The sequence below is a fragment of the Apodemus sylvaticus genome, chromosome 6 (genome assembly GCF_947179515.1).
Source record: "Apodemus sylvaticus chromosome 6, mApoSyl1.1, whole genome shotgun sequence".
NCBI lineage: Eukaryota > Metazoa > Chordata > Mammalia > Rodentia > Muridae > Apodemus > Apodemus sylvaticus.
Window position 1 is genome coordinate 113,499,138 of NC_067477.1, and position 13,242 is coordinate 113,512,379.

Here is a 13,242-nt window from a genome sequence, read left to right on the forward strand (position 1 = left end):
ACGCACACACACACACACACACACACACACACGTCTAAAAATTCTAAGATTATATAAGAAAATGTTCACAACAACCATAGGATAAAATGACCAAGATAAAGAAAATCTCGAAAACTTCTCTAAAGGGTGTGTGCTACTCTATTGTTGTAAAAATGCATTTTTAAAGTACAAATCCAATCCCCTGAACATACACAACACATCTCTTCACACTCAGGGGAAATCAGGATTTGAGCCTTTAGATGAGTTGAACAATGACATTTTTTTAACTCAATAATTCAACACCCGTCCAGTTTTCACTAATCATTCCACTTTCATCATAAAGATAAATACAGGGAATGCTTAGAACTGCGATAAATGGTTATCAATATTACTTTGAAAGGCAGCAACATATCAGTCATAGGAATAATCACCAACCTACAGGCAAGCACATAACTTTGAATTTTGCAGGCCTACATCAATTCCTATAAAGGTTGTAGGCGATGTTTCTAGACTGCTTTTAGGTTTCAGCACTGACTGACAATGCAGCAAACCATCAAAGGGAAGTTAGCAATTTCTCAGAGGCTTAAGCACCTAGCTTGGCCTCCAGTCTGTCCGACCTAAATTAAGCTAACAACACAAAATTCCAAGGGACACCTTGCCTCCCCTGAGTAAGCAATAAACACCGTGAAACAGACAAAAAGCCTGTAGAAAAGCCGTACTTTCGGTGTTAGCTTGAGTTCCTATTATAAAGTAGCTGGCTGTTCATAATGAATTCAAGTTTCAAATGTGCATTATTTGCCACGGGCAATCACTGAATAACGCAGCGTGTGATCAGTATGTGCAAACAGTGTCTTTCCGCAGAATGAAACTTGCAGCCTCAGTTTACCCCATTCCACTATGCACTTGCAAGCGCCTCTTCTCCCTTAAATAAGCAATGAACTTTCCTCTGGCTACAGAGATTCCTTCTCGCCACGCTTCCTATAAACCCTGGAAGTGCATAATGCAGAAGTCGAAGCTTAACATTTCTCAACTTTGGCTATTATAACGCGAGCAGTGGACGCCAAGCATCCGCCCACTGTCCTCTCGTGACTCGGGCTAGTTTGACGCACCGGGATGCGGCTCACCTGACACTCTGCAGCAACCCTGACCAAGAAGGAAAAGAAAGAAAAGAAAAATCAATTAAGCCAAAATAAAATGGGGCCCCAAGGCAAGGCGCACCCTGCCCAGATACCCCTAAGAAAAGCCGGGGACCCGGTCGCCACCGGCGATAGGAAGAGGCTGTCACCTGCCAAGCGAGGCCGCGCCGAGGGGCCCCGGCTTCGCGGCCTCTGGGAGGAGCGGCCCGCCGGCCCCACGGCGGAGGCAAGAACCCGGGGCCGGAGGTTTCCGCCCGGCACGGCCGTGCTTGGCCGGGGCCTAGGGCGGGGGCCGCACGCGCTCGCGAGGACCTTGCCCGGCAGTGTGCGGCGCGCGGCCCCCGCTGCCCGGCCCGTGGAAGCCTGGGGACGGGACGGCGGCGTTCGCCGCACCTGCCCCGCGCCCCTCCGCCGCGCTGACGGGCGGCTTCACCCACCTGGCGCCTCGCTCACGTCACGGCGCGACCCCGCGCGCTCCTCAGCACCGGCGCGCGGGCGCGGCCGGGATCCGGGAAGACCCCGCTGGGCCGCGGCCGCCGCCGCCGGGTCAGTCGTCAGGCCGGCCGCAGCGAACCTGTTGCGCAGCCTGTCACGGCTGCTGGGCTCTCCGCCGGCGCCGCCTCAGCCCCACAACAACATGGCGGCCGCGGCCTCCGCAGGAAGCCGGGGGGCGGGGAGGCGAGCGACGGGCGGGCAGTGACGGCCCGCCCGCCTAGCCGCGGGGCACCGACTCCTCACCGCGGGGAGCGTGACACTGCGTGGCGCTCCTCCTCAGCCCCAGAAGGCGTGGGCCGAAGTGCTTCTCCTCCCTTGAGGTCCCGGAGCTCCGCAGCTGACAGCCCTTCCAGGAGCTGCCAAGACCCACCTGGCTCCTCCTCTTCGAGGTGACTCGCGGAGACTGGGTGGGACGTTTCCTGCCACACTGGACCCTAAGGTTTTGGGAAGGGCCAAGAGATGTCCAGGGCATCCCTGTTGGGCCACGCGTGAAGCTTGCTCTCTCATGCTAGAACCTTCTTATTCACTGAAGGTCTCTTCGTTTATAACGTGAGCAGGCATTTCCCAAGAATGGGGAAGTTAGAGGTGCGAAGGAGTTGCCTCCACCTTTGCTGAAGACCCTTAAAGGATTTAACCACACCCAAGAGTCAGCTGTCCATTCACCATCACACACACACACACACACACACACACACACACTGAGAAAGAGCAGAGCTAGCTCATCACAGGAAGACTGCCCCGGTCTTTTCTACTTGCAGAAGCTAAACTTTCCTATCTAATAGGAGAAACTCATACTCAGAACTTCTTTCTATTTTGTGGTCTTCTCACTCTAATCACCATTCTTTGTCTAGGGCTAACTATTTGACAGAGCACCCTCTGGACTTAAAAGGCTTTCTTTAGGTTGTGGTAAGGAAATGATGGCTCCTAATGGGCAAAATGGGAGTCTAAGATTCAAGATATCCCTGGAAGGGGTTGTACTGAGATGCAAAACTGGTAACCTAAAACTGGTGCATGTCTGTAATCCCTGTGCTCAAGAGAGAGTCACATCAATCTGACTGATGAGAAGGATTGAGAATTTGAGGTCAGTCTAGGCGCGCTCTCTCTCTCTCTCTCTCTCTCTCTATATATATATAGTTTGAAAAATCCCATAAATAAATGGCTGTTTTTCAAACATTAGTATCCCTATGATTTCAGTTGAAATGTGAGAGATCTGTGTAGACCGGATGAGCCCAGACTTTATTTCTTACCTGTTGAGGCAGATGAAGATAGCAAGTCTGACTTGAAAAGGATAGCTGAAATGCTCAGACCCAGCTGAACTGGACAACCAACTCTTAGGAATCTAGCAAACATCGATGGTGACAAACAGGCTTTTCTTGCTCTCACAGTGTTTTCTTAACTCTTCGATTAGGACCTGACCAAGACCTGACAGACAGGTCCTGAGCTTTGGTGACACAGAGACACCTGGCTGCTTGGTACCAGTCTAGGAGGTCCCTTACTTCCTGGAGACCAGTTAATACTTCTCTGCCTAACAAGCCACTCGGGTTAAGAAAAGCACTCTTAGGCACTGGCATACCATTTTCATGCCCATATCCAAGGGTCTGAGCCTGAGAATCCTTCTCACACAGTCCTGTAGGGATTGGTCTGTCAAGTAAAAACTGATTTTTATTCCTCATGGGCAGATAGTTAATCTCCACTTTCCTTCCATTATTAGCAAGTGCCACTTGCATTTTGACGTTCTGAACCTGGTAACATTTACTTTGTCTTCTTTCTGCTGAAGAAGTTGCTAGATCCTTGGAGGAGGATGGTGGGGTAGAGGTACACTTAAAGGCCTCCCTTGAAGAAACTACAAAACTATCAGAAATTGGAGTTCTGTATTTCTGCCTGCAGTATCCAAAACACTAAAACAACTCAGGGCTTTTGGGGGGTGAGGGGGTGAGACAGGGTCTCTCTGTGTAGCCTTGGCTGTCTTAGAACTCTCTTTGTAGACCAGGCTGGCCTATATGTGATTCTTGAATAAATCTGGACTTATTTAATGGATATAAGTAATGAGGAAAGAAAAGAAATGAAGGATTCTTAGATTCCTGAGCAGGCCTTGCTAACAGTAGTTCTTTCTGTTCAGCAAACTAAAGAATGGAATTTTGGAGGCTGGCAAACACAGAAGCAACCCAAGAAATGTTCTTGCTGCCTTTAGATCTTTCTTTCCCTACTTGTATGGGGGGAAAAAAGTCCTTTTGTTTTTCTAGGCTTGCAACACCTTCTTCTCTCCTTGTGTCTTCTTTACCCAGATTCCAGGGCGCTCTGTGTCTACCAAGAACTTCAGCACCTGAAATAGTCAGTCAGCCCTCTCCACCCAGAACTCTCATCCTCCTCACTCTTTAGGAATTTGTGATTCAGGTAGGTGATGCATCTACCCTCCCAGTTCATTCCCCACTCGTGGGCTGGTCTTGAAACTCTACCTGTGAATTCCCTCAGAATCCCAAATCCCACTGTCATTCGTTCACCTCTAGCGTGGACTGGAGAGGAATAACAAGTCCTACCTAAGTCAGAGACTTAGGTTTCTTGTCTATTTCCCTAAAAGATTAGGAATTGGTGTAGAGTGAAAAGCTTAGGGAGCACTTCGCACTTCCGTATTGTCCCCCACCCTTCTGCCAAAATCTAGGAGAGTTCTTAGGCTATTACTATAAACCAAGGTTTTATCATGGGGACCCCTAATCACAAGCTTTTTTCCTTTGATGTTCCTCTCAGCCATATAGATCCTGTTTTTAAAGATCCCATTCTTCATCCAAAAACCTGTCCAGCCTATCTTCAAAAGAGGACTATCATGGTAAGAACAGGCTAGAATAGACAGAAGGAAAATGCCCAGATTTCAACCATACCATGAGATAAATATCATATAGGAAGTTTGTGTGAACCCAGGCCTTGTCTTTTACATAAGACCTTTACCCTTAATAGACTTCCTGTGGTAATGCTATATGTAACCTTAGTTTTAAACAAATAATTTATAAAGAAATTAAGAGGCTATGGCCAACAGAAACCATGTTGATTTACCCAGATATTTGTTACTTCTGGTGTCCTTCATTCTTTCCTAAGGATCAGAGTTTCCATTTGTAATTCTCTGTAAAGACCTTTCTTTAGTGTTTAACGCCATAGTGCAAGTCTATTTGCCACAAATCCTTACATTTTATATGAAAATTTAGAAGTTTCTTGCTTCCATATTTACATGTAAATTTACATCCATGGATGTAAAATACTGAGTTAAAATAAGTACGGGTGGCTCAGTGGATGAAAGCACCTACTGCCATTCCCTAAGACTTGAGTTTGCTCTCTGGGTTTCAGGGATGGAAGGAGAACATCAACACCCCACAAGTTCTCCTCAAACCTCCACCTCTAACATGCACTGTGGCATGTGCACACCCATGGATAATAACAAGCACGTGCTAAATAAAACACAAAATTCTGAGCTATCACCCTCCTTCCGACATGTGTCTTTAACTCATTAGATATGTCCCAACAGGGTAACTGTGCTCCACTGTGGAGCACCAAAGCCCTGCTCGACCCTCCCTATGCCCAGGACATCTGAGGACATGAGTGCTGGGAAAATGTTTAAAGTCGTGTCTCTTTGACCTTCTCATGTCTACCATCAGTTAGAGCATCTGTTTTAGTGGATTATAAGGAAAAAAAAAAAAACGTAACCTCAGCATTTCTTCTATAGTCTCTCTCTTCCGAGAAATGGGTAAAAGGTGAAGTTTTCCCTTTCTCAGTTCCTTTTTCCTTTCAAAACTTAGAACGAACTACTGAAAATAGTGATTAAGGTTTGAAGATTTAAAGCCAAGGCAATCTAGGAAACCAGGTTGAGGTGCTTTATTATAACAGGGCTATACACATGATAAAAAGCAGGTCAGGGAAGTAGGTCAGGGTAGGAGTTTAAGGCCCAGGGAAAGGCCTAGGCCTTCCATGAGATGTCTTTGTCAAGTCACCAAGTGGCTCATTTGTTTTTACAAAATTAAAAGTTATTAAGAACATCACATATTCCTAGTTCATAACCATAGTCAACAGGACAAACTGATCTTTAGGTTAGTTTTTCTACTTAACTTACAAACACTTTTTAGAGTATAGAGTAGAAACAGAAGTGAAAATAGGAATGACTTAGAGAAGGGGGGGGGGGCAGATCTCCAACTGTAGCATCGGCAGAGTATAACCACTTTCAGGCCGCTGGTGTTGTATGTATATAACTTGAGATGCTGGCTTAAAGCCGATGGTACTGGAAAGGCAGTGCCAGGCGAACTGGGGAGGGAAGTCAGCCCAGACTTGGTTCTGTGCCAGCACTGCAGGGTGGAACCAAAGGCCTGCTTCCAAAGGCCAGAAAGCCCTGAACAGGATGTGCTCATTCATGACTGAAGCACCAGGGGCTTCCAGTCTGGCAGGTGTAGCTCAGAGACTGGGAATCCAGTGTGTGTATTCAAGAGTCAGACGTGGTTCCAGTCTGGCATGAATCCCCAGCTGTCTGCTTATGTCATTGTTACTGTCTGCAGACGAACTTGATACCAGTTGAGTTCTTGTAATAACCTAACTAATAATATAGCCCTTTGCACTAGGCAGGGCTTTTATTTAATTTTTTTTTTTTTTTTACCTTTTTAGTTTTTCATTTTTGTGGTGCTGCAAATGGAACCCAGGGTCTTATGCATACTAAACGTGTTATATCACAAAACTGTACTTTCCACTCCTGAATTTCTGTTTGTGATCATCTAACCTTGATTGGCTTGTAAAAAGGAGAGGTAAAGCAGGGCAGGGGTGGCGCACACCTTTAATCCCAGCGTTTGGGAGGCAGAGGCAGGTGGATTTCTGAGTTCGAGGCCAGCCTGGTCTACAGAGTGAGTTCCAGGACAGCCAGGGCTACACAGAGAAACCCTGTTTGGGGGGGGGGCGGGGAAGGAGAGGTAAAAATCAAGCTTCACCTTCTATTTGAGAATTTTCTCATGCCTTGTTTTTTCTTTTGCCTCTTTACCACACACAAACACATATACATATATGCCTTGCTGTTCTGCATTCAGATAGCAGCAATGTTTTACTTTAAAGCATGCAGTAGGGGCTGAAGAGGAATACTGACTGCTTTTCTGAGAGTTCTGAGTTCAAATCCCAGCCAACCACATGGTGGCTCACAACCATCCATAATGAGATCTGACTCCCTCTTGTGTACTTACATATAATAAATAAAAAAATAAAATAAAATAAAATAAAAAAAAGCATGCCGTAGAGTAAATCCTTTGGCATTGCTAGACCCAGAGTGACCAAACTTTTGTTTCTAATGTTAGCATTTTTTTTTAAAATAAGACAGTATCTTGAAATGAATCCTAAGAATGATAACTGCTGGACCCAAGGTACATGCCTGTAATCCCAACTACTTAGGAAGCTGAGCCATGTTCACAGGTTTAAGGCTTGTTTGGGCTGCACAGTGGATTCAAGGTCAGTCTGAGTAATGCAGCAAGTCTGTGTCTCAGGGCTTCCATTGCCGAGAAGAGCCACCACGACCCAGGCAACTCTTTTAAAGACTACATTTAATTGGATCTGCCTTGCAGGTTCAGAGGCTCAGTCCATTATCATCATGGCAGAAACATGGCAGCCTCCAGGCAGGCATGGTGCTGGAGTTGCTGAGAGTTCTACATCTTCATCTGAAGGCAAACAGGAGAAGACTGGCTTCCAGGGCGTTAGGAGAAGGGTCTCAAAGCCACCCAAAGTGACACACTTCCTCCAATTAGGCCACACCTGCTCCAGCAAGGCCATACCTCCTAATAGTGCCACTCCCTGGGCCAAGCATATTCAAACCACCACAGACTGTCTCAGAAGAAAATAGAGGCAAAAGGGAAGAAAGGAGAGAGGAGGGACGGACAGCAAGGACAAGCAAGGGAAGAGGGGAGAAGAGGTGGGGGGGAGGAGAAGAAGAGTGACACATGTCCGTGTTATTACTAGCTCATTAATGATTGAGACAAGTTCACAAATTTGGGGCTAGCCTTAGCTATACAGCAAAACACTGTCAGGAAGGAAGGAGAGGAAGTGATGGAAATAGAACAAAACCAGGAGTGGTGGTGAGTAGGAACAAAGTAATCCCAGCACTAACACTATAGCAGGGGGAACCACAGGTAAATGTGAGGATACATTTTGATATTTAAGAAAACAACAAAACAAAACATAGGCCTTTAGAGTTGCCCTTTCTTGACTTCACTTATAAAAACAAAATCCAAGCTATGAAATTACATCTCAAAGTAGAATCAACAATGTGATTCTAATCATGCCTGGGGAGTAGCGACTGGATCAGGAGTTTTCTGCTCAGGGGACTGGTAGTGACTATGAAGTGGATGTTTGGTGGTTGTCTTAGTTAGGGTTATATTTCTGTGAACAGACACCATGACTAAGGCAACTCTTATAAGGACAGGAACATGGCATTATCCAGGCAGGCATGGTGCAGGAAGAGCTGAGAGTTCTACATCTTCACCTGAAGGATGCTATCTGAATATTGGCTTCAGTAATACTGAATACTGTGGAAGCTAGGGCAAAGCCCACACCCACAGTGACACACCTACTTCAACAAGGCCACACTTCCAAATAGTGCCACTCCCTGGGCAAACCATCACAGTGCTATTTCTTCTGTTTGTGTTGAATGCTTCCAACCAGTGGATCTTTTTTAGTCTTTACAGTTTAGAACTGCCTAATTCTATAGACCTATGGAAGAAATCAACAAAGAGCAGAAATAGGCTACTTGCAAATTGATTCAACCTTAAAACCATCCTCAATGGGTGAACTTTCTGTTGTTCTCATAAATAGAAAACTTGAATGTCAGAGAAACTCCAGCATTTGAACAACACATTCATCTATAAGTACTGTAATCATAGTCTGAGTTTGTTTTTAGCTTTTGTAATTTTAGGGGAGCACTTATTTATCTCACACTTAGTTTCAATAAAAGCACTTTCTGCTTTTTTCCATGTTTTTTTCTTAAAACACACAACTGGATTGTTTTTAGCTATAGTGTATTTTCTTACAAATTATCTTACAAAATTGTATATTATCTTTCTATCTTTTGAATGGAGCTTCCTAATTCACTCAACGAGTCTCTTGTTTGTAGCTGGTTCTAAATTTTTATTATAAATATTAAATGGCGGGTCGGTGGTGGCACACGCCTGTAATCCCAGCACTCTGGGAGGCAGAGGCAGGTGGACTTCTGAGTTCCAGGCCAGCCTGGTCTACAGAGTGAGTTCCAGGACAGCCAGGACTACACAGAGAAACCCTGTCTCCAAAACCAAAAATAGTCTTAGGGAGTGAAGTTTCTGAGATGATTAAAGTAACCTAACCACAAATGAGATTAGTGCCTTTATAAGGAGACCTCAAGAGCCCTTGTGCTTTTACCCATGTAATATGTAATGACTCAGCTGGACCGTAGTACCTGTGTACCAGAAAGTGGGTCCCCACTTGTTGTATGGCAAAACATTTTCTGGGGATAAGCATCATACATGTCTGCTCATCCCAGACAGAGAACACACACAAACCAAAGTATAGACACCACCAAAAATCCAACTTGGTGAACCATGAGTTTCATTAGGGTGTAGTGACAGTTTTAAGAGTTCTGGATTTTTAGTTTCATCCACACACACACACACACACACACACACACACACCCCACATACCACACAGAGAGAGAGAGACAGAGACAGAGAGACAAAGAGAGAGAGAGAGGGAGGGAGGGAGAGAGGATGAGGGAGAGGGAGGGAAAGGGAGGAGGGAGAGGAGAATAAGAACGTACTTTCATTTTAATCCCAGGTGTAGGGATGTACAGCTGTTTCAGACTATCTGCAGCAGCTGACCATAATTTGCCTCATACACTAGCAAAAACATTGTATTGCCAGCTGCAAATAATTTCTGCAATTGTGTGGCTTGTTGTTGGTGGTTTAGGGAGGTTGGTTACAGTTTGCTAGTAGCAGTGATCAAAGAAGAAACAAATGGAAAGAAATTAGATCAGGGATTTTCCTAATTCATCTCTCTTTTCTATCTTTGTTTCTCTCCTACCTAGTGTTGGGAGGGATAAAGAGTGGGAAAAAGAAGAAACCACAAAGTAGCAAAGATTGCTACATTGGGGTTACAGGAATATGTAACTTGCAGGAGCAGAAATGACTCAAAGACAGCTGCTTACCAATACCCACCCCAGCATGGGTGACAGCTCCCACATTGGGAACCTGAAGCACACACTAAGCAGCTCAACAGGTTGGAGATTGTCCTTCCCAGTAATCTCAGTTGCTCTAAACCTCTTTCAGGCAGCTCAGCTGGTTTCTGCTTCTTCCAGGAAAGCTGGTACCATACCATCTCATACTGTCTCAGAGTCTTCTTTACAGCCCAGCTCTGTTCAGTCAGAGAGGGACTCTCAATTTCTATTGTTTTCTCTGGTAGGGAGGGACCTATTGAATCTGATTGGTTTCAGGGACTTCCTGAAGCTCGTTTGAGTTGTTTACCTTCCTGTTTAAGGATCTTCCCTCCAGGATGGAATGTTTTGATCTCAGAGGAAACTGTTAAGAAAAATCATCACTTAATCTGCAAGCACCAACCCAGAGCTGAGAATAGTCTGCTATTTTACTATCTAGTTTGTGATATTTTATTATGGTAGCTCAAGACAGATTAAAGCACTGTCCATATATATATATATTATAGTATTTCTTTTAAAAGTATTTACTATTATTGTTAATTATGAGTATATGTGTACCTGCATGTGAATGAAGGCACTCACAGAAGCCAGAGGTATTGGATGCTCCTAAAGGTGGTGTTACAGATAGTTGTGAATGGCCAAACGGGGTGCTGGAAATCAAACTCAGGTCTTCTGGAAAACCAGCATATGCTCTTAACCACTAAATCAGCTCTCCAGATCCTATTTTAATATTTCTATTTTTTCAGTTCACATGAGCTCTTTGTATAATACACTTAAAGAAAGGCTGTTTTATGCTTTCTTTCTTTCTTTCTTTCTTTCTTTCTTTCATGTGTGTATGGGGGGGGGGGGGGGGAAGGGTGGTCCACGGAGGCCAGAAGAGAGCTTTCAAAAACCTAATAGCTGGAGTTGTAAACCACATGACATAGGTGCTGGGAACTGAAGGCCTTTGGAAGAGCAGATTAGGCTCTTAATCACTGAATAAGCTCTCCAGCCTGCAGAAAGGTGTTTTAAAAATCATCATGTGGTGCTTGTGTATGGTCTCTCAATAATCTACTATGAGAAACAAGGACTCATTTTCTTTTGAAATCCATTTGCTTATCTAAAATAATTAGTTGGTAATAGGCTTTTATGTTCTGGCAATATGTTCAATGAAGAGTCTATGGCCATAATCAACAATAATTATAACTCTATTAGGTGTTCAGTAAATGTTACTGAACACTGAAAAATAAGCATTATGACAGAAAATAATTTTATCTGCAATCCGGCAAGGTTAATAATTGACCAGAGGCCCTAAGGAAGTTTCCACAATTCTCTTCTCTGATCCAAACTACCAATTAGGTGATTAGGTGTTTTTGTAGTTAGGTGTTTATTTATTTTTAACAAGTTCTATTTCTTTTCTTTTCTTTTTTTTCTTTTTTCTTTTTTTTTTTTTTTTGGATTTGGTTTGTCTTTTGTTTTTTGTTTTTCCCGAGACAGCATTTCTCTGTGTGGCCCTGGCTGTCCTGGAACTCACTCTGTAGACCAGGCTGGCCTCGAACTCAGAAATCCCCCTGCCCCTGCCTCCCAGAGTGCTGGGATTACAGGCATGCGCCACCACCGCCCGGCACAAATTCTGTTTCTATAAACACTAATAATATTATTCTGAGCCTGGGATTATAGGTACATACCATAAGATTTGGCTCTGTCATTATTAAAACTATTAATTATAAAATTTAATCGGATAAATTATGGTTTTTCCATAAATGATGATAGCTCTCATTGACCATATCCAGCACCCTTCTGCCCTCTCCTTCTCCTCTCCCTAGTGCCCAGAAATGTTAAACTTTCAGGTTGCCTTAAATATTTTTAAGTATTTTTAAAAGCATTTTAAGAGCTGGGCAGTAGTGGTGCACGCCTTTAATCCCAGCACTTGGGAGGCAGAGGCAGGCGGATTTCTGAGATTGAGGCCAGCCTGGTCTACAGAGTCCCAGGACAACCAGGGCTGCACAGAGAAACCCTGTCTGGAAAAAGAAACAAAACAAAACAAAAAAAGTATTTTAAGTATCATTATTAATGTGCTTGTGTGTGTGTGTGTGTGTGTGTTTAGGGAGTTGGTTCCTTTGTGGGTTCTAGGTCTTCAGTGAGAGATTTTACCCACTGGGGAATCTTATAGGCCCACCTTTTATATTTTTCAAAGTTTTCACAAGTGATAATGTGTGATACATGTCAGTCTGTAACTAGTTTATTTTGCCTAACATTATGTCCTCCAGATCCATCTATCCATTTTGCTGCAAATGACAAACTCTCTTCTTTATGAATTTCTTGATTATGTACACATACTGCTCATTATTTTGTTTACTCATCTGCTGATGGGTCTTGAGGTTGAGCCTGCATCTTAGGTGTTGTGAGTAGAACAACACTACAATATACTTGATACATGAGTTTTGTACGCTGACTTCATTTCCTGTGTCCTTGTACCCGGAGTGGGACACCTGTTTCCTGTGGCATTCTCTTGAAGTCAGTGTTCCACCCTAGAACAGGAGCAGTGAGATTGTTAGAAGATTTAAACAGAAACACAAAATTTTACTTTCATACCAACAAGCTCTGGTGAGATTTGTAACTCCTTAGAGATTTACCGAAAGATCCGTCAACTTTGTGCCTTTCAAGTTTAGCCTTGTTTTTAATTTGAGGTACTGTGTAATCTAAACTGATTTGATTTTATAGGGTGAGCCGTGGGGCAGAGACCAGGTTTTAACATGTACTTAGCAGCTTCTACTGTACTTTCAATTCTTGGAAAATAATAATTAATGCTTAGGCACTGGGCGTTTGGCACAAAACCCTGACTCTAAGTATAATTAACTTTAAGAGCTATTTTGGTATCTGTTGAAAGTGAGATGTGAAACACTTTATGGCTTCATAGAAGGAGTCAGAAATTTATCCTGTGCTTAAGACATGTTAAAATATATAATGCATAAGTGGAATTGCCTGATGAACATGATCTCTGTGTGGTTTTAATGGAAGAGCAGTAGAAATTCTAGAATTAACCTCACAAAAGTCAGATTAAAAGTTTAGAGTTTATAAACACTTAAAGCACCCATGCTTGGTGCTTCGTTAAAAAATGAAATCCTGAAATACATTAGATCTTAAAATTAACATCAGTAAATCCAGTAAGTTCTGTAAATTGTTTGTTTTATAACTTTACACCATGACTGTTGTTTTAAATGCTCAAGTGTTGAATAACTTCCAAATAACTTCATCTATATGTGCATGTGCAGGCATGTGTGTACATATGCAAGTACACTGGCACTGAAGGCACACCTTGTTTGCTACTGTCATAGGAACATCTTTAGTTCTTTAGATTGTCTCTTACATAATCTGTACCACATTCTGCAGAACTTTAGAATGTTGGGGAAAGTGTGGCCTTTGGCTCCAAGTGGGAACACTTTGAGTAGGAAAGGCAGCAGCAGC

General features: G+C 43.6%; 2 protein-coding genes across 6 annotated transcripts in view; one reads left to right on the plus strand and one right to left on the minus strand.

The window, feature by feature from the left end:
* The window catches only part of Itsn2 (intersectin 2), a 112,928-nt gene extending 110,762 nt beyond the window's left edge, over nt 1-2,166 (minus strand). For 3 of the 4 annotated variants that reach the window (XM_052186169.1, XM_052186167.1, XM_052186170.1), the window contains exon 1: nt 1,553-1,638. The gene's annotated coding sequence lies outside the window, so the exon portion shown is untranslated. Of the gene's footprint in view, nt 1-1,552; nt 1,639-1,980 lie in introns of those variants that run through there. The other variant, XM_052186168.1, reaches the window with a different exon arrangement.
* LOC127687493 (fibroblast growth factor 2-like) overlaps nt 1,006-13,242 on the plus strand; it is a 46,683-nt gene continuing 34,446 nt past the window's right edge. The window contains exons 1-3 of one of the 2 annotated variants that reach the window (XR_007978395.1): nt 1,901-1,999; nt 3,896-4,004; nt 4,356-4,434. Coding sequence is in view for 1 of the 2 variants with exons in the window: in XM_052186172.1 (XP_052042132.1) it covers nt 1,174-1,815 (642 nt within the window). In the remaining variant the exon portion in view is untranslated. Of the gene's footprint in view, nt 2,000-3,895; nt 4,005-4,355; nt 4,435-13,242 lie in introns of both variants that reach the window. The other variant, XM_052186172.1, reaches the window with a different exon arrangement.